General features: G+C 38.8%; 1 protein-coding gene across 4 annotated transcripts; it reads left to right on the plus strand.

Annotated features, from left to right (window-relative positions):
• The first annotated feature begins 2,819 nt into the window (after positions 1-2,819).
• TAB3 (TGF-beta activated kinase 1 (MAP3K7) binding protein 3) lies at positions 2,820-21,398 on the plus strand. Of its 4 annotated transcripts, none has more exons than XM_035901820.1 (7): positions 2,820-3,003; positions 6,080-7,214; positions 7,359-7,532; positions 10,696-10,856; positions 13,851-13,944; positions 15,519-15,602; positions 18,615-21,398. In XM_035901820.1, exons 1-7 carry the CDS (start codon positions 2,902-2,904, stop codon positions 18,761-18,763), a joined length of 1,899 nt encoding a protein of 632 aa, XP_035757713.1. In that variant the 5' UTR covers positions 2,820-2,901; the 3' UTR covers positions 18,764-21,398. The 4 variants fall into 4 exon arrangements, with proteins under 4 accessions (XP_035757713.1, XP_035757720.1, XP_035757728.1 ...); XM_035901827.1 differs by having other exon boundaries at positions 7,395-7,532; XM_035901835.1 differs by having other exon boundaries at positions 7,455-7,532.
• Positions 21,399-22,486: the final 1,088 nt, after the last annotated feature.

Here is a 22,486-nt window from a genome sequence, read left to right on the forward strand (position 1 = left end):
CAACATGGGAAGCAAGTATTCTATTTCAAAGAGTTTGTGCCCGTTGATAGAGTGAAGAATGTGCAGTCAGTTGCAGGCAGGTCAAGCAGAATAGGCAGGACAAAACGCTGGGCCTCTAGGTATGGCAGTAGTGCATTTTGTGGTACTGGCTGAAAAATAACAAACTTCCACAGTAGAGTAACAATGAAATCAAGGAGTTCTGAATGATTGTGTGTTCATGCTTCTCAAGACAATTATTTCAGGTTTCTTGTAGACTTTTCAAGACTATCTGTATAACTGTAAAGGCTAGAAGCTTCAACTCCTCAAAGTAAGAATGGAACTTAACGCTGGGCCTCTAGGTATGGCAGTAGTGCATGGCTGAAAAATAACAAACTTCCACAGTAGAGTAACAATGAAATCAAGGAGTTCTGAATGATTGTGTGTTCACACTTCTCCAGACAATTATTTCAGGTTTCTTGTAGACTTTTCAAGACTATCTGTGTAACTGTAAAGGCTAGAAGCTTCAACTCCTCAAAGTAAGAATGGAACTTTGTTATCTACTATTTGTGTTTAGAAGAGAACGCTGTGATAAAATTCATAGTTAGCCAATAACTGCCAAGTACTTTGCGTTTTACGCCTCTACTCAGCACAGATATTCAGGAAGTGTTAGAAAAACATCAAAGGAATTATTAATTTAGATCATTATAAAAGCATTATAGAAAAATATGTATTGATGGTGGATCTCCAGTTTGCTCACCAAATGCAAATTTGAATTTGCATTTGAAGAGAGAAGCGATGCAAAAGCTTTTGTTTGCACAGATGAAATTCTTAAAATTATTGCCTTCTATTTCAGATTTTCAGATACTGTAATTGTTATTTCACAGGGGTTTCAACTGCAGTTTTTTCTGGTAGGGTACTCCTCCATTGCTGCACTTCATTCCCTGCTTCCTGGGAAAAGGAGAGTTGTCTAGAAACACATAGAGCTTAATTGCTGTCAGGTTTTCTTTGGGAATTCTTGTGGTGGTCTGTCTTTCAGAGTATGATGTTTGCTTGTCATTTACGAAAAATAAGTTTTATGAAAGATCCCCTACTGTGAGTCTAGATATGAAGTTTCAACTGGCTCTTGTAGTCAGTGGAAATTAATTTCCTTTTAAAATAAAAGGGATCCGCAGCATTACTGCAGCGGACAGAACTGCATTGTGATTATACAATGTAAGTTTATTGTAGTATTTCTTAAATCACAGCAGGAGAATTCACATATCTCACTGTTCTTTAAACTTGTCTCATCTATCTTGAGAAAAAGTGTGACAGATATTGGGTACTAGAATATATCAGATATGACAGAGAGCAACCCTTCCTGTAAGCATATGTTATTTCACGAATGCCAATGTCAGTTAAGAGCTGTCCACGTACAAAGTAGCCAGATAGTGGAGTGGACTTGACTTCTGGTTTTGTTGAAGTGGTGGTGGCTGTTGTTTTGCCCCTTTTCAGAGAAAGGAAGTACTGTTTAGAAAGAGGTGAAAAAAGAAAGGCATGGTTATTAAATATTCAAAATAATAATAATAATAATAAAAAAAACCCACCAAAGCCTTTTTACTCTAAAGCTGACATTTTCTATTTCTTTGGAGAAATATGTTCTATTTGCTTGCCTATGAAAACTAAGACTTTCTTAGGAAAGAATCAGGAAACTCTTGGAGTTTATTAGTGCATAAAGGTGTGCATATGTTTGTGCTGATTTGTTGTACTGCTCTAGAGTGCTATTAGAAGTTGAGCTAACAAGTGAAAGCTGACTCGAGTACCTATACTGTGTGCCAGCCACAACTGCACTGAGGTTAAGATAGCGTGATTGCAACTTGGGACTTTGAGTAGCTAATATATTACTTGAACACCAGCTCTGCTGGTATCTGACTTCCATTTCCATTTTTGAACACAGCACTACATTCTCTGCAGTTAAGTATTCAACTGAGTAGTAATGTTGGAAAGGCTTTTGAAGCTTAGCAGTAATAGATGTGTTACAGAGGCTATGTCATGCACCATCTTCACACAGTCTTTGTGAATCCTTACTTAGACTTCAGCTACTTTTTGATTACTGCTGTGATCATAAGCCACAAGGGAGAAAAGCATTTGTTGACTCAGACTGTATTTGCCTTCTAGTAGTCCTTGGGTATTGAAGTTCAGACAGAACCTTTTTGCTGTTGAATACAAGAATCCTGAAATAGATAGAGGGTTTTTGTCACTAATTATGTTAGTATGAATATAGTGGTTGCTTTTCAAAAAAAATAGATGCTTATCATAATCCTAAAAAGTACTCTTTACATTCTGTTTAACTCTTGTTGTGTTTCACAAAAATTTCTTCCAACTTCTCGGATTTGTAGTGATGTAAGGAGGAAAGAGTTTAAGCCCTATTACTAGAGGAGTATTTTTGGGTAATTGTGCTACTTAGTTTTCCAGTTATTTCTAGCATGTTTAAATAACAGACATCCATGCTTTGTGATAACTTCAGACTTTTCTACAAACTGTTCAGAATTTCACTGGGAGTAAATATGTGACAGTTCCATTTTATGCAGGTCAGATTATACATGACACCGCAGTTGGACTGTGTCTTTACTGGACTAGCACATTCCAGTGAAATGTTATATAGACATACCTGTGATAGGTTAAGTGTTTTAATATTAGAATTTGAGACATGATGATTTACGCTCTTGTATTTAAGCCATTGTCTTTCTTGATAACCTAGATCTAAAAATGTAATACAGTAATTCTTTTACACATGCAGCTGGGGAAGGAGGAAAAGTTGTTGTGATGGCTTAATTGATTGTGTTTTCTTTCTTACAGAAAATGCCAGAAGCCTCAGAAGACCATAATCATTGGAAGGCCTGTTGACTTCCATTTTTTGGTTATCTGGAACATCATCAATCTGGCATGGCGCAGGGCAGTCAACAACTCGATGTGCAGGTACTCCATGATCTCCGACAACGTTTCCCTGAGATACCTGAGGGGGTGGTATCTCAGTGCATGCTTCAGGTATGGTAAAGGATTTTTAAGAGTCTTTGTATTTTATTTTTCTAGTATGAAAATTCTTTTTAGTAGTATACCCGGAGCATAGATTTTCATTCTTTTGGTTTTATTTTGAAAGGGTGGAAGACTCCGCTACTTGCATTTTTGTCCTGTCTTTTATGTACAAAGATTTTATCATTCTTCACTTATGTCTGTATGGGGTTTTCCACTGATTATTCTTCCTTGTCTATGCAACCTGTGACTGTGTGCATACAGGGAACAAGGAAAATGGCTAATGGGATGATTATTGATGATGGCTACATAAATAACATACATATACTGAAAGAGATTTTAGCAAACACTGACTCATTCTTCCAAGATAAGGAACTGGCTTTAACTAGGAATCTAAAGGTTTTCTGTCTTCATGGCATCCTTTTGCCACAGCTGTCTAAAGGTTTATTTTTACTTCTCTGTTTCCAAGTCAGGTGGCAGTTCGGGGTTGTTCCCCCCCCGCCCCCCTCCCCTATTTCTTCCTTACATATTCATCTAAAATCACAAATTGGAAGTGGTAATAAGTGAGCACACGTAAAAGTCTTGGTCATCTGGGAATGCCTTCCGTTAATGGGAAAGTTCAGGAGTGTAATAGAAACATGTGAGATCTGGTTTGGCCTTGTGTGGCCATGGCTAAGGTAGAACCTAATGTGGTAAACTGCTGCATATGAAAGTAGCAAAGCTGTATTTGCATCCTACCTGTCCTTGGCAGAAGAGTAGGTTTACTTTTAACTGTGGCTGTAATTTTTGCATTTTGTGTCTTCTAAGCCATGGAAATACAAATTGCTTTCAGACAAATGTAAAGCGGGGGAAGCCCTGCAATATAAAGCTTCACTTATCCTGACAGTCATTTCTTCTGTACTGTTAAGTACATCATCTTTTTGATTAATTATGTTTAAGTCATAGACATCTTTGAACTGATAAAATCAAAGATCCCCAATGCTGCAGAAGCATACGTTGTTCCACATCTATAACGTGGTGTTCTAGATAGCTAGTTAACATTATATTGCAAATATCTGTCATTTTTTTAATGTGTAGAATTTGTTTCCAAACCCACTTTATATTTGTTTTAAGATACATGATCTGGTTTCCACTAACATGTTACAGTACATGCTTCAGATTTAAAGTAGTGTGAGTTTTGGACCTATTAAAAATTGAGGGTCCTTTGAAATTACAAATATATTCCATACCCTGAGAAAATCAGATTAGGGCTTGTCCTATCTACGTTCTCTCTACCTCCACCCTGATGGAGTGACCGAAGGAAGCTGAGGACTCTCTTTATGAAGGCCTGTTTAGATGGCAAATGGCTGTTGGTAGCGGTTAACTTTTTCAAGACTGCTGTCTTGGCACTGTGGTGCTGGTTATTATTACAAGGTCTGTTTTCCACATGTTCTGGTTTTAAATTTTTCTGTGATATGTCTGGATATTCCTATTGACCAGTGAGGGCTAGAATAGTAGTAATAACAGTATACAACGCAAGCAATGCAGTGTGCAATTGCTCACTGCCTGCTGCCCAGTGCCCAGCCAGTCCCCAAGCAGCGGTCACTGCCCCATAGACAACACCCCCCAGTGTATATACTGAGCATGACATCATATGGTATGGAATATCACTTTGGTCAGTTTGGGTCAGCTCTCCTGGCTGTGCCCCCTCCCAGCTCCTTGTGCACCTGGCAGAGCAGGGGAAGCTGAAAGTCCTTGACTGGTGTAAGCACTGCTCAGCAACAACTAAACCATCAGTGAGTTATCAACATTCTTCTCATACTAAATACAAAACACAGAACTACGCCAGCTACTAGGAAGAAAATTAACCCTGTCCCAGACAAAACTAGGACAAATATATATACAAACTTTATATAGTGGTAGTGTTTAAAATAGAAGTGAAACCATTATTAATGTATATTCCTTAGAATGTTAATCTTATACTAAGGAAGGTGGGGTTATATGTGTTTATATATAAATATGTACATGCTTGTTCTGGTAGGAGGTGCTGTACGTCACAGAAGGGTAGCAGTCTTGGATCACATGTAACAAATTTAGGTGCTGAGGGCCAGATGTAGTTGAACTTAATTTAAAGTGAATTTTTTTTTTCTTTTAACTGCTGTTTAAATTAAAAACTGAACCACAGCTGATACAGGCTGTTGTATGAGAAACTGGGGAGAAAAAAATAAATTCAGTCTGGAATGCTTTCTAGGAAAAGCTATCATTTGTGGTGTTCCTTTAACAAGGCTAGATTAAGCTAAAATGAGTGGAGAGGGGAAGAAGGGAAAGAAAGGGAATTCCCCATTACACTTTTGATTTGATTTGTAATTCATTGTCTGTATAGTTTCAGCTGCTGGCACCACAGAACAGATCAAACATTTACAGGGGTTATTTGGTTTCCTCACTGATGTATGAATAAACCTTTTTTTAGCCTTGAGCCTGAAATTATTAAAGGCAGTTGAAATTATATCAGAATTGTAAGGTGCTTTATGGAATTGCCAGTACTTTTTCAAGCAGTACTTATTCTGACTTCATTTTTAAGGCACTAAACTCTATTCTACCAAGAGAAGGTGCTCTCAAAAGTTGGGCTTTTAAACTTTCAGGTGAAATACTCAGGTAAACACTAAAATAAAGATGAAAACAGTAAGCAGTCAGATAATCATTAAAATGTCATCTGCATTTTTGTTTTGACTTTCCAGAGTTCGCCATTTTGATCTAGTTTAATTTTATTTGTGTTCTTAGAAGTAGTTAATTGTACATAACTGTTTCTTGCAGAAGATACCAAGAGTTCTAACCATTGCTTTCACCAAAACTGGACTTGATTTTTTTAATACATCATACTGTAGTTAGTGTTACCATAGAATTTTGATAGATGCAATTTGATCTATGTACTACTTGCATACTATGACCTAGTAAGTATACCTTTATTTCAAAATTTGTTTCTGTGAGATGTTATCCCCAGTTATGCTCAAGGTAGGCTTGACTGCAGTTTCAGTTGAATGCTTGTTGAATGTTGAGCAGTGGCTTTTTCTTTTGCTATTTGACAATAATAGGTGTCCATTCTTACTCCTAGAACAACAACAACCTAGATGCCTGTTGTCGAGCCCTTGCACAGGAGAGCAACAAATACTTATATATGGAGTACCATAGCCCTGATGACACCAGAATGAATAGAAATAGCCTTTTGCACATTAATCTGGGTATTCATCCTCATACCAGCTATCATGCAGGGGATGGAGCTCAACTTAATGGTGGTCGTACACTGGTACACAGTTCAAGCGATGGACATATTGATCCACAACGCACGGCAGGTAAACAGCTGATATGCTTAGTTCAAGAACCACATTCTGCTCCCGCTGTTGTGGCAGCTTCTCCTAGTTACAATCCATTTTTCATGAATGACCAGAATAGAAATGCAGCTACTCCTCCTCCACAGCCACCTCCACAGCCATCTTCCATACAACCAGGAATGAACACGTCTGCTATGCAAGGCCCTCCTCCCACGTATATGCACATACCTCGGTACAGTACAAATCCCATTACTGTTACAGTATCACAAAACCTCCCCTCTGGACAGAGTGTACCCAGAGCTCTACAAATTCTTCCACAGATTCCAAGCAATCTTTATGGGACTCCTGGCTCTATTTATATAAGACAAACATCTCAAAGTTCTTCAGGACGACAGACTCCTCAGAATACACAGTGGCATTCATCGCCACAGGGCCCAGTTCCACATTATACTCCCCGTCCTCTACCTGTGTATCCACATCAACAGAACTACCAACCTTCTCAGTATTCTCCTAAACAACCCCAGATCCCTCAGTCAGCTTTTCGATCACCACCGGCATCCCAGTGTCCCTCTCCCTTTGGCTCTCCTCAACACCAAGTTCAACCTCCTCAGTTGGGTCATCAGAGTTCACATGTTTTCATGCCTCCTAGTCCTTCAACTGTCCCACCCCACCCATATCAGCAAGCGTCCCAGACTTTTCAAAAACAAGGAGGTCACTCTGTATCTTATCTTCCTCCTTTTGCTGGACCTAGTTTATCCAAAGGTTCCATGAATAAAATAGAAATTACAGTTGAGCCACCGCAAAGACCTGGGACTGCAATGAACAGAAGTCCTTCACCAATAAGTAATCAACCATCTCAACGAAACCAGCACCCGCTGTATGCAGCAACTACTCCTCCTTCAAGCTCTCCATCAAGAGGTATGTCGGGTCAACCCAAACCTCCATTTAGTGTTAATCCAGTATATATTACCTACACTCAACCAACTGGACCTACAGGTGCACCAACACAGTCTCCTCGGGTAATGGTATCTCAGCCAAACCCAACCATTTTTAAAATCACAGTAGGTCGAGCACCGACTGAGAATCTTTTAAATTTAGTGGACCAAGAAGAGCGTTCTGCAGCACCAGAACCTATTCAGCCTATTTCTGTAATCCCAGGATCTGGAGGAGAAAAAGGAAGCCATAAGTATCAGAGAAGTTCTAGTTCTGGATCAGACGACTATGCTTACACTCAAGGTAAATGTTTCACCCTGCAAATTGTATTATTATAAGATGCATTTTCATATTGATTTTGCTATTTACCAAGTAAGAATTTTTGAACCTGTATAGAGAAGAATAGAACTTGCACCAAAAATCACCTAATGAGAGACTTTGTTCTGATTTTTTAAAAAATTTGCCAAATTTCAGTCTACTACATAAAGAATTTCTGAGGTTCTTAATGTTGCTATGCTTTTGATGTTAGGTGAATTTCTTAAAAGAAAACACTGCAGCTAACAAAAGTAAGTGGTTCGTTCATATACTGTGTGTCCAGTTTGTAAATTCTGCGTTGAAGAACTGTGTCATAAATTTACATGTGGATTTTATTATTTTTTTGTATTTGTTCTGTACTCTGCTGCTTTATAAAACCTGAAGCACTAGCTTCTGCAGGGAATTTGAATCCAATTTATTTGGTTTAGATTGAAGAGTATTAAGGGGAAGAGGAGAGACAAGTAGGATTGCAGCTAAAATTACTTAGGGTGTCAATACAAGTCATATTTTTCTTTTGAAACTTATTAAAATAATTATTTTTGAAGAACTTAATCAGAAGTTCACTTCTTCCACTTAGTTTTCAAAGATGAGATTGGCAGACAAATTTTAGGATGTGTGTTCTGCTGCATAGGGATAGAACACAGTTAGTCTTAATGCCAAATCTAAATGAAGAACTAAGTAATTTAGTAAAAAGAAAAAAATGGTGAAATGCTTTTCTCAGAGTAATCTGCTTTATACATTTGAAACATTTAAGCAAATGAATCAGTCTGCAAGCATTCAAACCAATCATTTGGGGCAATGACAGAAGATAGTCAGCAGCAATTATTTAAAGAATGTGCTTTGTTTCTGGATTTGTGTTTGGAAAAGAGTCTATTCCACCATTGCTCCTTCTAGCCTTCCTTTCACTTCAGAGAGCTGAAATAATGGTTATGATGCTGCCCTGTAGTTCTTGGTTTCTTAATTCACTTTGTGTCTTTTGAGCTATTCTAACTCATCAACAAAGACCTGTTCTGTACCTGGTAGACCCAATTAGAAATGTTATTCATAGACAATGAATGCTAGTAGGTCTGCAACTCCTAGACCATACACTTTGTTTGGTAGTGTTCCTATTACAGCTTCATTGAAAATTGCCAGTTATGTGAGAAAACTATAAGTAGCTTCACATACCTGAGAACAAGTATTCTGAAATGTAGAAATCCGGTTTTGCCTTTGTATCTTTGACTAGATCTATGTATTTGGGAAACAAACCCAATAAAACTAGTTAGTATTATGCTTTTGGGGGCATCTGCTGTTGTGGCAATACCTACCACAACTGGGACTTGATTATAGCCTTCGGTATTGCTGCACTCTGAACTCTTGATAGAAATAAATTGTGGAAGAATAAACGTTATATTCTTTACTACCACAAAGGAATCCTAAAGAAGAGTGTATTTAACAGCTTAATATAGGGAACAAGTTTATTTAATTTTCTTTTGAATATGAACCATTGTGTAAAGTGTTACCAAAATCCATTCTGGTGTCTGTACTTCCACCGTTTCTTTGTAGCGTGAGTCATGTTTGATGAGTTGTACTAGAGTATAATATGAAGCTATGTAATGTAGTCATACCAGATGTTAAATTGGAGGAGTCACATAAAGACAAGGTTTGATAGCAATAGTGGAAAATCATATAGCCTGGTATCTGTACTTTTTTTTTTTTTTTTGTGATTTTGTGGTCCCTTAAACTCTACTTGGATAACTTATGCTACTTCAAAAAGTAGAGAACAAATTTGTTCAGTAATCTAGTGCCTGTATCATAAAAACATCTGATGTTATTCTTGGCTAATAGGATTTTCAGTGTTTATTCTTTGGCTGTGAATTGTTGGATCCATACAGAATCCAAAGTACAGTGCTACTTTTTAACACAGAATACTGACATCTGATAAAAAAGTGTCATTTTTATGCTCATGATTATTTTTCTTTTATCCTCTGCCAGTAAGTTGTGTCATAATATTGCTTATTTTTCTAACTTTTAGCTAGTATGTAAATATTCTTGAGATATGTTTTTTCTTTGCCTGTGTTGGACAGGGGTGAAGAAAAGGGCAGGTGCTGGCTGATGCTTTGTATGAAATAGCATTTTGCAGATTCTACATCTCCGTACATTTGAACAGTTTGCTGGAATATTCTAATATGAGCAGTGCGCTTGTCTCAATAATTTCTCTTATTTTTCTCTGTCCTAGTAGACTTTGATTAGGTAAAAACAGCCAGATCAGAAAGTGCTAAGCATGATACTAATTAACTTGGCCAGTTTTGCATCATGATAAAATACTGAGAAATGCTCTTCCTGCAGAAACTGAGTATTATTTTCTAGCTAGTCAAAATTCTTTCTTTGGCTGCTCTGGGAGCCCAATGTCGATTTGTGACTGAGAGTCATGAATTTCACTACCGTGACAAAAATATGAGAGAATAATTAACAGCAGAGAGAGGTTAGAGGATGGGGAATCAGCTCTGTTGTAGACTCTGAAGCACCTGAGCTGCCTTCACTTTTTATTTTCTGGATTCTCTAGTCTGTTTTATTGAAGTTCTATAGTTTTGCCTTTGAGCACCAGGGAACTTACAGTATTGAGAATTGCAGTACTCTGGAAAGCTAAGACTACTTAAAGTTATTATAGCATAAGCTGTAATAGCAGTGAAAAAAAACCAATTCAGGACTGACATGTGGCTAATGTCTCAAGGCTAGTGTGTCAGCTGCTATTGAGTGGCAGATATGAAGTGTGTGCTACCTTCTGATCTTACCTCTGGTATTTATTTTTTTTTGTCAGTACAGTATTAATATAACTAGGTTGCTGTTTCATCCTGAGAAGCTGTCTCCTTGTACAGGTGCCTTTGTATTTTTGAGACGAGAAAGACCAAATGCAAAAAAAGAAGCTTTGACCAAAATGGTAATATCAACTTCAAGTTACTGTCTAAAATGTGTTTTTATTCTGGGAGAACTTTGTTCTAAATTGTAGTTCATTTGGCATGAAAGCATCTTCACACTGATATTTGGCTGCATGTTTATGATCACTTTTTTTTTTCCAGAAAGGTCACTCATGAATCTTACACATAAGTTAAAAATTCAGTTTTCCAGGTTTTTGTGTGTTAGTAACTATTTCTTCCATGTAAAACATTAGCCTTGCTGTTACATCAACGAGCAAGGATGGAGAGATTAGCAAAGGAACTGAAGCTTGAGAAAGAAGAACTCGAACGCCTGAAAGCTGAAGTCAATGGTATGGAGCATGACCTAATGCAGAGGCGGCTTCGAAGAGTCAGCTGTACAACTGCAATTCCAACAGTAAGCAATTTGTTAGTATTTTAATTCAGGATACAAATTTCATGAACTAAAGTATTATGCAAAAAATATTTTGGGTTATAAAATCTTCAGTCTTTGAAGATTACTTTTTGTAAATTCTTGGCTTGTCGTAAGCCAGTTCTTATAATTTAAGGAACAGATATGTATCCAACTTTCTTCTTATTCACAACAGAATTTCTGAAATTTGTATACACGTGCTTTTGTGGATCACAGAACTGAATAGATAGTTACTTTCCTAACAACCTATAAAAGTGTATGTCCAAGTCTATTTAAAGAGCCCAAGCCATGCACAGCTTGGTGTTTGTGCAGCAAGGCTTCACAGGTTTTTTTTAAAGGTATTTTGTTATATTGAGGTACTTTGTTGTTTGGGTAGTTACATCTCTTGGACAATGTTTCCCTATTTGGTACGTGCAGGATGTGCCAAGTAACTTTTCAGTGGTGGTGTTGGCACCTCTCTATCCTCTTTTCCTTGTTGATTCTTCCTATCTGTGTGATTTCTGCCTGCAAGGGACTAGCTGAAACATCTGTGTGGCTCTGAGAATTCATCTGATTGAAAAATAACATCCACTTTGTGTAGTTGTTAGCCAAATCAGTTCAGACTTCACTGTGTTAACATGAACAATGCACACAGATGTAGGCTGGAAGGCATAGTAGGGTCTGTTGGCTGCTTAACTGCTGTATGTCTCGCCTGTCTTGGGGCAGCATTTGGCAGGTATGTTCCTGGGAGGAATACAGAGGCACTGTTCGAGTGTGCAAGGATGAGGTTAGGAAAGCAAAAACCCAGCTGGAGTTAAATCTGGCATGGGATGTCAAAGACAAAAAGAAGGGTTTCTATTAGTCCATAGGTGACAAAAGGAAGGCTAGTAAAAATGTAGACCCACTGCTCAACAAGAGCTGGTTACATAGGACACGGAAAAGGCGGAGATACTGAATGCCTTCTCTGCCTCAGTCTTTACAGGCCTTCAGGAATCCCGAGTCCCAGAGACCCCAGGAAAAGTCTGGAGCAACGAGGGTATGCCCTTGGTGGAAGAGGATCAGGTCAGGGAATACTTAAGCAAAGAGAACTTACATGAGTTCATGGTCCTGGATGGGATGCACCCATGAGTGCTGACGGAGCTGGCAGGTGTCATTGCGAGGCCACTCTAGATAACCTTTGATTGATAATGGTGTTTGGGAGAAGTGCCCAAAGACTGGAGGAGTGCAAATGTCACTCCTGTCTTCAAGAAGGAGGACCCAGGGAACTACAGGCAGGTCAGCCTCACCTTGGTGCCTGGGAGAGCAATGGAACAGCTAATCCTGGAGACCATTTCCAGGCACATGATGGACAAGAAAGTGATCAGCAGTAGTCAGCATGGATTCACCAAGGGGAAGTCAAGCTTGACGAATTTGATAAACTTTTAGGATGAAAAGACTGGCCTGGTAGGTGAGGGGAGAGCAGTGGTTATTGTCTAAGTGGACTTCAGTAAGGCTTTCAACACTGTCTGCTGTAAGATCTTCTTAGAGAAGTTGAAGAAGTATGGTCTGGATGAGCAGACAGTGAGGCAGATTGAAAACTGGCTCCACAGACAGGCCAAGAGTGTGGTAATCAGTGACACAAAGTCTGGTTGGAGGCCAGCAACTAGCGGTGTACCACAGGGGTCAATAGTGGCCCCTGTCTTCCTTAATGATCTGGATGACAGGGCAGAGTGTACCTTCAGCAAGTTTTCTGATGACACAAAACTGGGAGAGTCGTGCTGCCATTCAGAGGGACCTCAAAAAGCTGGAGAAATGGGCTAGCAGGAACCTCATGCCATTCAGCAAGGGGAATTACTAAGTCCTGCACCTGGGGAGGAACAACCCCATGCACCAGTATAAGCTGGGGGCTGGCCAGCTGGAAAACCATTTTACAGAAAAGGCTCTGGTGGTCCAGGTGGTGACCAAGCTGAATATGAGCCAGCAATGTGGCAAAGGCGGCTAGTGATATCCTGGGCTGTGAAGAGAAGAGAAGGCTCAGGGGGGAATCTTATCAATGTATATAAATACCTGAAGGAAGGGTGCAAAGAGGACAGAGCCAGGCTAATTCCACAGGTGCCCAGTGACAGGACCAGAGGCAGTGGGCACAAACTGAAATGCAGGAGGGTCTCTCTGAACATCAGGAACCACTTTTTTACTGTGTGGTTGACTGAGCACTGGCATTGGTTGCCTGAAGTGGTTCTGGAGTTCTCATCCTTGGAGATATGCAAAAGCCGTCTGGGCAGAGGGGTTGGACTAGATCACCTCGAGAGGTCCCTTCGAACCTCAAACATTCTGTGATTTTGTGACTCTGTGGTGCTGGAATGTATCCTAGGGATAGGATAGTTATTCCTACATACATGTTAATAATCAGTGCTGCTAGCATTAAAAACACTTCGTATTCCAGTAACTTGGAGTTTCTTAATGATATGCAAATCTGTGGACTTAAATAACTGATTATTCTGTTAAGAATTTTACTGTCTTGCAGCATTGAACAATTTATATATACTGGGCTAGAAGGTTTGGCATGTTAGAGCTCCTTGGGGTGATGCAAATAAATAAACTTCTGACCTTATTCAGTTATAATCAAGTGATGTGAACTGCAGCTTGTATTCTGTTCGCTGATCATCTTGGTGTAAGCTCATGTAGCAAGTTATCAATTTATACAGAATTTTATAAGGTATATGGTTTTATAAACTTGAGCTCAGCTATGTTTTCTTACTAATGAATTTTAATATTAAGTAACTTGTTAATTTTTGTTGGTTTGGTTTGTTTTCCTCCTCAAACACCAATTGAAAAATGGGGTTTGAGGAAATAAATTGGCTAGGGGGGATGGGACAGACAATGGAATCTTGGCTGTTCTTTTCAGTGTTTATCTATACTCTGTTTCTAATAAAGCTGTTAACAAAGATACAGCAATGTTATTTTATGTCAGATAAGGTACTGACTTTCTCACAATTACTGTTTTGGGTTGTTTGTTTCTAGCCTGAGGAAATGACCAGATTGAGAAGCCTCAACAGACAGCTCCAGATAAATGTTGACTGTACACTGAAAGAAGTTGATCTCCTTCAATCTAGAGGTACAGAACTGATAGTTTTTTAAAGACATAATTTATATATGAGTGGGAACATTGCAGACAGCAGAGTCATCTGCTGGAGGGTAGAAAGGCTCTACAGAGGGGTCTGGACAATTGTATGAGGTTTAACAAGGCCAAGTGCTGGGTCTTGCACTTGGGTCACAACAACCCCATGCAACGCTACAGGCTTGGGGAGGAACAGCTGGAAAGCTGCCCAGCAGAAAAGGACCTGGGGGTGTTGGTCAACGGCCAGCTGAATATGAGCCAGCAGTGTGCCCAGGTAGCCAAGGCGGCCAACAGCATCCTGGCGTGTATCAGGAATAGTGTGGCCAAGAGGAGTAGGGAAGTGATCGTGCCCCTGTACTCGGCACTGGTGAGGCCGCACCTCAAATACTGTGTTCAGTTTTGGGCCTCTCATTACAAGAAGAACATTGAGGTGCTGGAGTGTGTCCAGAGAAGGGCAACGAAGCTGGTGAGGGTCTGGAGCACAAGTCTGATGAGGAGTGGCTGAGGGAACTGGGGCTGTTCAGCCTGGAGAAGAGGAGGCTGAGGGGAGACCTTATCGCCCTCTACAACTGCCTGAAAGGAGGCTGGAGCCAGGGGGGGGTTGGTTCCTTCTCCCAAGTAACATGCAATAGGACGAGAGGAAACAGCAGCCTCAACTTGCACCAAGGGAGGTTTAGGTTGGACATTAGGAAAAATTTCTTCAGTGAAAGGGTTGTCAAGCACTGGAATGGGCTGCCCAGGGAAATGGTTGAGTCCCCATCCCCGGAGGTACTTAAGACTTGTAGACGTGGTGCCTGGGGACATGGTTTAGCAGTGGACTTGGCAGTGTTAGCTTTCTGGTTGGACTTGATCTTACGAATCTTTTCCAACCTAAATGATTCTGTGATTCTAATATAGTACATGCTTAAATGTGGATACTTGGACTCTTTAAAGTTCAATTTGATGATCAGTATCAACTTATCTCTAAAAGGTGTCTCTTTTAGTTACAACCTGATAAAACTTGGCTTGCTAATATTTCTGTTGGCCAAGTTATATTACAAAGAAAGTGGTGACTTAAAAGTGACTTTGTCAAGAGAAAATTTTTAAAAAAATACTCCTTAGTGAAGGTTCTTTATTTAAATTTTTAACTTTTTGCTGACAGAGGCTCTGACCAAGTAACACAAAACAGAACTACAGGTTGCAACCAAGAAGTTGGCAAACAGAAGTCTACTTAAGTCTTTAAAAAACCTTTTTCTGCAACAGAAAGTTGTCATAAATACAATCAAGTAGATTAGAATATGCATGGTCCTTTTTTACCAAGAATGTGTCCTACAGAAAGCTTTATGATTGCACATATTTTTAAAGCAATACAGATTGAGCTGAAGTTGGTTCTTCAGTGTGGGATTAGCCTGCTGAAAGTTACTAGAATGAACACAAAACTGAAAATATGTGACAAAAGACCACTTGGGGAAAATGTAATATATAATGTCATAATAGATGTATGAAATCTGAAGCCTCTTGGTGTTCATATCACTGGCATAGACATGTAAATAGCCCTGGAGTTAGGCTTTCTTACTTTTCTTTTCTGACAGGGAACTTCGATCCGAAAGCCACGTGTAACTTCTATGATAACATAGAGCCTGGTCCTGTTGTGCCACCAAAGCCATATAAAAAGGGTAGGTCAACAAACAAGCATCAAGTTACCTAATCTGCATTGAGAAAGCTTTTTTTAAAAAAACCCTGTGACAACAGGAATCAGTTCTAGTTATTGTGACTTTTCTACATTTATATAAACCAAACCAGAACATTTTTATATAAGTGCGGTAATCCTGGCTACAACTTGTTTTCCTCGGGCAGGTTGTTGCAAATGAATGTTCTGTTAATATGTTGTTTGTAAATACTGTTATATTCACTATTAGAAACAGAGTTGAAAGTATACAAACTTTTACACGTTAACCTGAGCTTCCTAATAATGTGTTTTTAAAATAATTCTAGGTTAAAAGCTCTATGTCAGGTTTGTTTAGCTGGTCTTCTAATACGTGTTGTTAGGATTTTATAGTTTAGTAGGGATCTTTTATGCAAGTTTAATTGTTCACAGCAGCTTTGTTAAAATTTGAAGTTACATTTTTAATTATATTTTAACTTGACTGGGTCACACTTTACCTATTTTTTTTTGTGTAGCATATGAACTTCACAGTAGCCCTGAAGTTTTAGCACAGCAAGAGCTTCAGACATTTTAAGGACCAAGACAGAACAGGTTTCCTCACATCAGTCTGAAGAGATAAAATTGTCCCACTTGCACAAGTTCATTACTAGTTTCTAAAATTTTCCGTGCTAATTGTGTAGTCTTTAGGACTTATATCCAGCTGAGGACACTTAAGTTTTATGTAAGCACAGGAGCTATATACACTTCGTCTGACTTTTTGCCCAGTGGAGATTCAGTCAGGACATCCCAGAGTGACTCAACTCACCGTTAGTAGACACCTAGTGGCCGTGTAGCTCAGTAGCTGTCTGTATTCCACTACATTCAGTGGTGATTTTGGAGCAGAATCCTACCTTTTGCCTCAGGTATTTTTGAACCTTTTTTTTTTCTTTCTGAAATCTGTTAAAAGAATGTTTTCAGATGATAGTGAAAGTCTTTAAACACTTTGTATATTTCAGCTGAAATAGCCAGTCTTGGATCCTGTGCTGTGATATTGAGAAAACACTAGTCTTCTCTGAAAATGTTATGTGTGATAAGATTATAGTGTTGTGTCTCCTCTTACTGTAACTAGTATATACTGAAAATGCTAGTGGAAAAAAGTCACTCTCCTGAATCAGTAATCATACAGTCTGCTTGAAAATCCAAACTCTGTAAATAAGTTCTAGCTGCCGATAAGCACTTCACAGAGGTTTTTGCAGTTGAATTTTGAATATGTATAAGGAAACTTTTCCCCCTCCTTTGAAGCAAGTATTTTACCCTTCAATATAATAAAATGCTTAGTATGTGGGAATCTAAAAGAAAGAGAAGGCCCAGAACTACTGCTTGTGGTACAAAAAAAAATCAGTACTGGGATGTGTTCCCTGCATAGCTGGTAGTGCCCAAGAAAGACAGTAGCAGCAGCTGAGCAGCGGCATGAAGGCAGCTGCCTGGATTCATGTTAAATTGTGGTGATCAGTGTGGTTGATTTAAGACAATTGTACTTCCTGTTGCTCGAAGAGATTTTCTTAATTACACTAGCTTGTTTGATTTATTATTTCAAAGCACAATAACGTGCAAACTTGCATGAAATAGATGATTTTATTTGGCAGTTGGAAAGATAGTGTCTTGCAAGGATTTGTATGACTTTTATGGCTAGATTCCCAGTTTTGCCTGTCAACTTATCAGAGATCAGTTTTAGGGCTGGTATACTATATTCTGAGCTTGGCCTTTAACATGGAGATGTCAAGATATTTTTTTTTTCCTTCAAGTCCATTTCCTTAATATTCAGCTGTTGAAGGTGTGGGCAGACAGACAGGTATGGGCAGACGAGACTCTGCTCTCTGCTGCCGTCTGGCTAGTCAGCATGAATACAGTCTAGTGCCCACACTACTTGCTTGCTTAGGAGGAGTTTGTTGAGGCCAAGTACTATTAATGTGACTACACAACTTCTGGACTGGATAGGGTTTACATCTAAGCAAGGAGGTTACTTATATTCTCTTTAAGTTTGTCCCTGAAGCCAAACCTAAGTACTATTTGCACTAATTTTGTCGTCAGCCATCTGCTAGGTTTCTTAGCAGATGACAGCAATGCATGCACTTTGAATTACAAACTGCAGTCCTTTCTTTCAACCGAAGTTCTCTTTTAATTAAGCTGTTCTACAGATGTTTGTTTAGCAGATGGGTATCTTAACCTTACCTTCTAGGTATGTGTGTTCATGTTGTTTCAGATATTAACATTTTGCAAAATGTGTTTACACGTCCTAGGAGTGTCACATTCAGTAGGTAACCTGAGGTCTTGAAGTGGTGGTAGGAGACATGGGAAAACCAAGTCTTCCCGTGGGTTGATACCTAATGTATGATTTGCACACATACCGTTTTTATGAATGAAAACACACTTAAGTGCTGCTTCATGTACACACGTCCCTGCTGCAAAGCCATGAAGGAGAAAAACAATCATCTTGTTTCGAAACAGGCCTACTATTGTATTTTTATGTTGTATTTTTTTCAGCCTGGATAAATGCTAGAAAGAGATGCAGAAAATACACAGTCTGTCAGACTGTTTGAAGGAACTAAGTTAGAATTAGTCTTTCACTTCAAGTAAATTACGGTTATTGGAATTTAGACTTTGATAATAGGCTGCTGAATGTAAACCTATGAAGTCGTTCCTTAACAGGATGGTTTTGCAGTGCCAGTAACAAATTGTTCAGAACGTTTTAAACTATTAAACCTTTAGCAGTATCAGTGACCTAACAGTAGTGACTGCTTTTTTGTTTTTAATGTAGTATGGTTAAGTGACTCTTTAGAAAAGTGAAATACTTTTGATATTCGGATTTCACAAACTGAATTAGAAATGCTTTAGCAAAAGACCTTTAATGTTACCTAAATGGAAAGGTTTCTATCTTCATTTTAAGGTAGAATGTTTAATGAGGTGACAGTAGTGTGATCTTGCCTATCATTCTTCTCTTCTGAAGTAAGAAAAAAAATCTTTTCCTTTTGGCTTTTTTTAGAGCATCAAAACAGCTCCAAACAGACTCCACGGACTCAGCCAAGAGATGAAGACTTTGAAGGAGCTCCATGGAATTGTGATAGCTGCACCTTTCTAAATCACCCAGCACTAAATCGGTGTGAGCAGTGTGAAATGCCGCGATACACCTGAAAATCAGGAAGGGGCTGCATTGGGTTGAAAACAGGCTCTCAAGCCGACAGCTGTAGGAGAAGGAAATATGGGGAACCTTTCAGTCCATCTGCCCAGCCTTTGCCAGTTAACAATCTTCATATTGCAAGGGGTGGGAGTAACGTGTTAAGATTGTTTCTGCTTGTGCTACACTAAAAATACATAAATTAAGGGTGAAATTCTTTCTTATCCCATTGCAGTGAGCAAAGCAGAAAATGAAACCTGAAAATGTAAAAGGATTAATTTTGGGAAGAATGTATACAGGAAAGCAAATAATCACTGGTGTTTAGTCCTGTGGTTATAGTTACTGCTTAGTGGCTCTAAAAAAACAAAACAAACCCAACCTTTTTTTTAAAAAAAAAGAAATAAAATCATAGGACTCTTAGTAAAGGTGTGAAATGTTACACTTAACCAGAAAAACTGAAGAGTCAGGGCTGACTTAACCTGGCCACAGCTAGCTGGAAAACAAAGGCTCCCTGTGCTTCTAGATTGTAAGCTACTGAAAAAGACAACCGGTAAATGCAATGATAAATTTTGCAATGTATAAAAAACAAGGAGAAGGGTATTTGTAATTGCTGCTTTTTTTCAGGGTAACTTATGTCTACAAAAAATTGCTGTTTGAAATAGTAACCTAAGGTGACTAAATGAGATACTGTATGAGTGTTACAGAGAGTTTAATCAGAGATAATTTTTTACAGTCCCTTTTGCTTGTACAGTGCTCACCTGGCTGTGTCAACACTGGTAATAAACTAAGAATGAATTCTACCATATTACGGATGAAAACTACTGCTGCATGCTTTCATTAGGCTGTCGTGTTTCAAAGCTAAAAGTATGCTTTCATATACAACGATCTTCTACACCTGTGCTCTGTAGCAGCACAGTGACACACGCCAAACACAGACTACTCCAAATTTGGTTTGGAAGACTTGAGCTCAGCCATGGTTGTGCATGAGAAGAGTTTGTACCCAGTTCCTTAGGCCTTTTCAGCTCTGAATTTGCGAAGAATTCATGATGTTTACAGCACAGAAGGTACTTTGTGCCCCAGTTCAAAGTTAGCTGAAAAATAATTATTCAATTAGCTCTTCAGTCAAGGTTTATTTGCACATTGTTAATAAACCAGCCTGTATAAAACAGATGCCAGATCCTGAAAAATTACACACTGCATTCTTTTTATTTTGGTCAGGAAATATTTGCCGTAGGTTGAAGAACACAAGACTTGCAACTGAAAATCATACTGGTACTTTTATGCATATGATATACTGTATTATAAAGGTGATGTTCAATTTGTTTGAATGCTTCAGGTTGCTGTAATAAAGCACTCGAATCTTGTGAAATCGAACCTGGGTTTGGGCAGCTGAATGATTATGTTTCACAACTGTGCGACTGAGTAGGATGTTCTTGTGTACCGGTCAGAAGCTGGTACAGTGCATTTGAGTTTTCATGGTCTAACTTTGTCAAGATTCAGAGACGCGACCGAGCACGTCAGCTGAATTGCGGTAATTGACTTGGCAGCTGCGAGGCAAAACGCGCTAGCTAAACCTTACCAGAAGAGATTTAAACGACTTCATTTGAAATTGTTCTTAGCTCCCGGTAGTCACATCCATATGGTCAATTACCACAATTCACTCGATGTGTGATAACATGTTAAGCTGTGGTAGAACAATCATGTGTCTGAATCCTTATTTAAGATCCGGCAGCGTTTGTAAGGGGTGGGTGGAGGAAAACTCATCTTGACTGCATTGCTCAATCTGGTGTCTTCTCGCCCTGCGGTTTATAAAGATAACAGTAAAAAAACTGTGATCTTAGATGAGGAACCAATATTTTATCTGGCATTTTTCAATATGTTCTTGCACTAATTAAATCTTCAGCATGGTTTGGAATAAGCTAAGAGATCTCCAGCAATCCGTGTGCACCACTGATGAGCAAAACAAAGGCAAAGGCATCAGAGCTAGTTTCCCTCCCTCCCCTCCCTTGTATTGCTATATGGGGAGCTCATCACATGTGGAAAGGGGTAAAAAAATTATTGTCAAATGCAGTTAGAAGGCAAATATTAATTTTGTTCATGTAAGCGGACAGCCTGGCAAAACTGAGATAACTAGAAAACAGATGAGCAGAAGCGTTAGACCTGGGATAAGCAGTACCATTGCTGTTATCAGCTGTATAATGAATTGCTCAAAACAATACCAGTAACTTCATGACTTTTCTATCGTGATGCCCTTGCCTTTGTATTATTTCAATTTTCTGTTCATTTGTACTTCTCTTGAAGTTCTAGAAGCATTGGGTTTTGCTGGAATTACAAAATGATAGCAACCGAAATGGCAGTCAGCAAATGAGAGTGTGTCATGCGTTGATACAGTTGTGCCGTTTTCAGACAGAATAGATGCTACTGGGGGAATGCATGCAGTCCAGTAATTCCCTGAACCGTAATAACCGTAAGTGGAGACTTGCTAATCTTAGTCATAGCTTCTCCAGAGGAGGAGAAGGAAGGCTGCCGTGACAGCAAGATACTTTTTGGAAGACTGAATGAGTGCCGTTAAATTGCAAATGAATTCCTTCGTACCGATAATTTTACTCCAGTTTTTCGATTACTCTCATTTGTTGCTTGTACAAAAAAAAACACCCCAAAACACAAAACCTTTCTGATGTATTCTTTTACTTGTAAATGCCCATACTCAAACGTCAACAGTAAAGACTTTACATGGTGCTTGAATATTTTTAGTTTGTTAGAATGTAAATTGTACTTTGAATATTGGAAGATCCATTTTCCTTCTGAAATCAGGTGACGCCTTTCACACCCCAACTGAATTGTAGATTATGCCAAAAAGATTGGTTTATGTAATATTTATTGAATGCACATAAAACCCTAATGTCAGCTGGCATACAAAATGCACTGTATTGTATAAAGTGTGTGTGTGTGTGTGTGTGTGTGAATGGTGGGATGCTGATGCCATTGTGTTGAGTTAATGCACTACTTGTGTTTCCTTTTTTTCCTCAATGACTGAGCTTTCCCTCAACCATGCTACTAGAGTGGTAGAGTTTGTAACTGACGTGGACATTCAGATACTCAAAATTATTTCACTGTTCACTGAAATTTTATAAAGCTTATTTTATATTCACTGTGCTATTAAGATGAATTCCCTTTAATGATAGAATACTACTGTAGCTCTTTAAAAGTTTATTTAGAGTGGGGCTTGTGGAAGACAATTCAGAACATAGCAAACCAAAAGAACCTGAACTCTGGATCTACTTTTAATTTGATGTAGTTATTAGTCTTGTTCGGGTGAAGAGGAAGGGGGTGGGAAGTCGAGCAAAAGGAAGAACTTTGTAAAATGTAGTCTTAGATCAGATTGAGTCGTGTATCTGTGTGTCTGTGGTATGTGTGTGTTTCCCTTGAAAAATGGGAGGTGTGGTGAAAAGGTGTAATAATTCTTAAAAGAGCTGGTCTCAGTACTTTCTGGTTATGATATGCTACTAAATCACATTTTTTTAAAGAAAGACCTTTTCTTTCAGTTACTTTATCTGTCCCAGTTACACATCTCTCATTTCACTTTCCAGATACTTTTACGCTTAATATTGATTGTAAAACCCCTTGAAACTGAAATAAAAATACTTGAGTTGAAATGGGGACAAAACCGAATAAAACCAATAACGAATGTTTTTAAAAAGAATGTGAGAATATTAAATACATTAAAACCAAGCTTGTCA

This window comes from Egretta garzetta, unplaced genomic scaffold (assembly GCF_000687185.1).
Source record: "Egretta garzetta isolate BGI_Z169 unplaced genomic scaffold, ASM68718v1 scaffold70, whole genome shotgun sequence".
Taxonomy (NCBI): domain Eukaryota; kingdom Metazoa; phylum Chordata; class Aves; order Pelecaniformes; family Ardeidae; genus Egretta; species Egretta garzetta.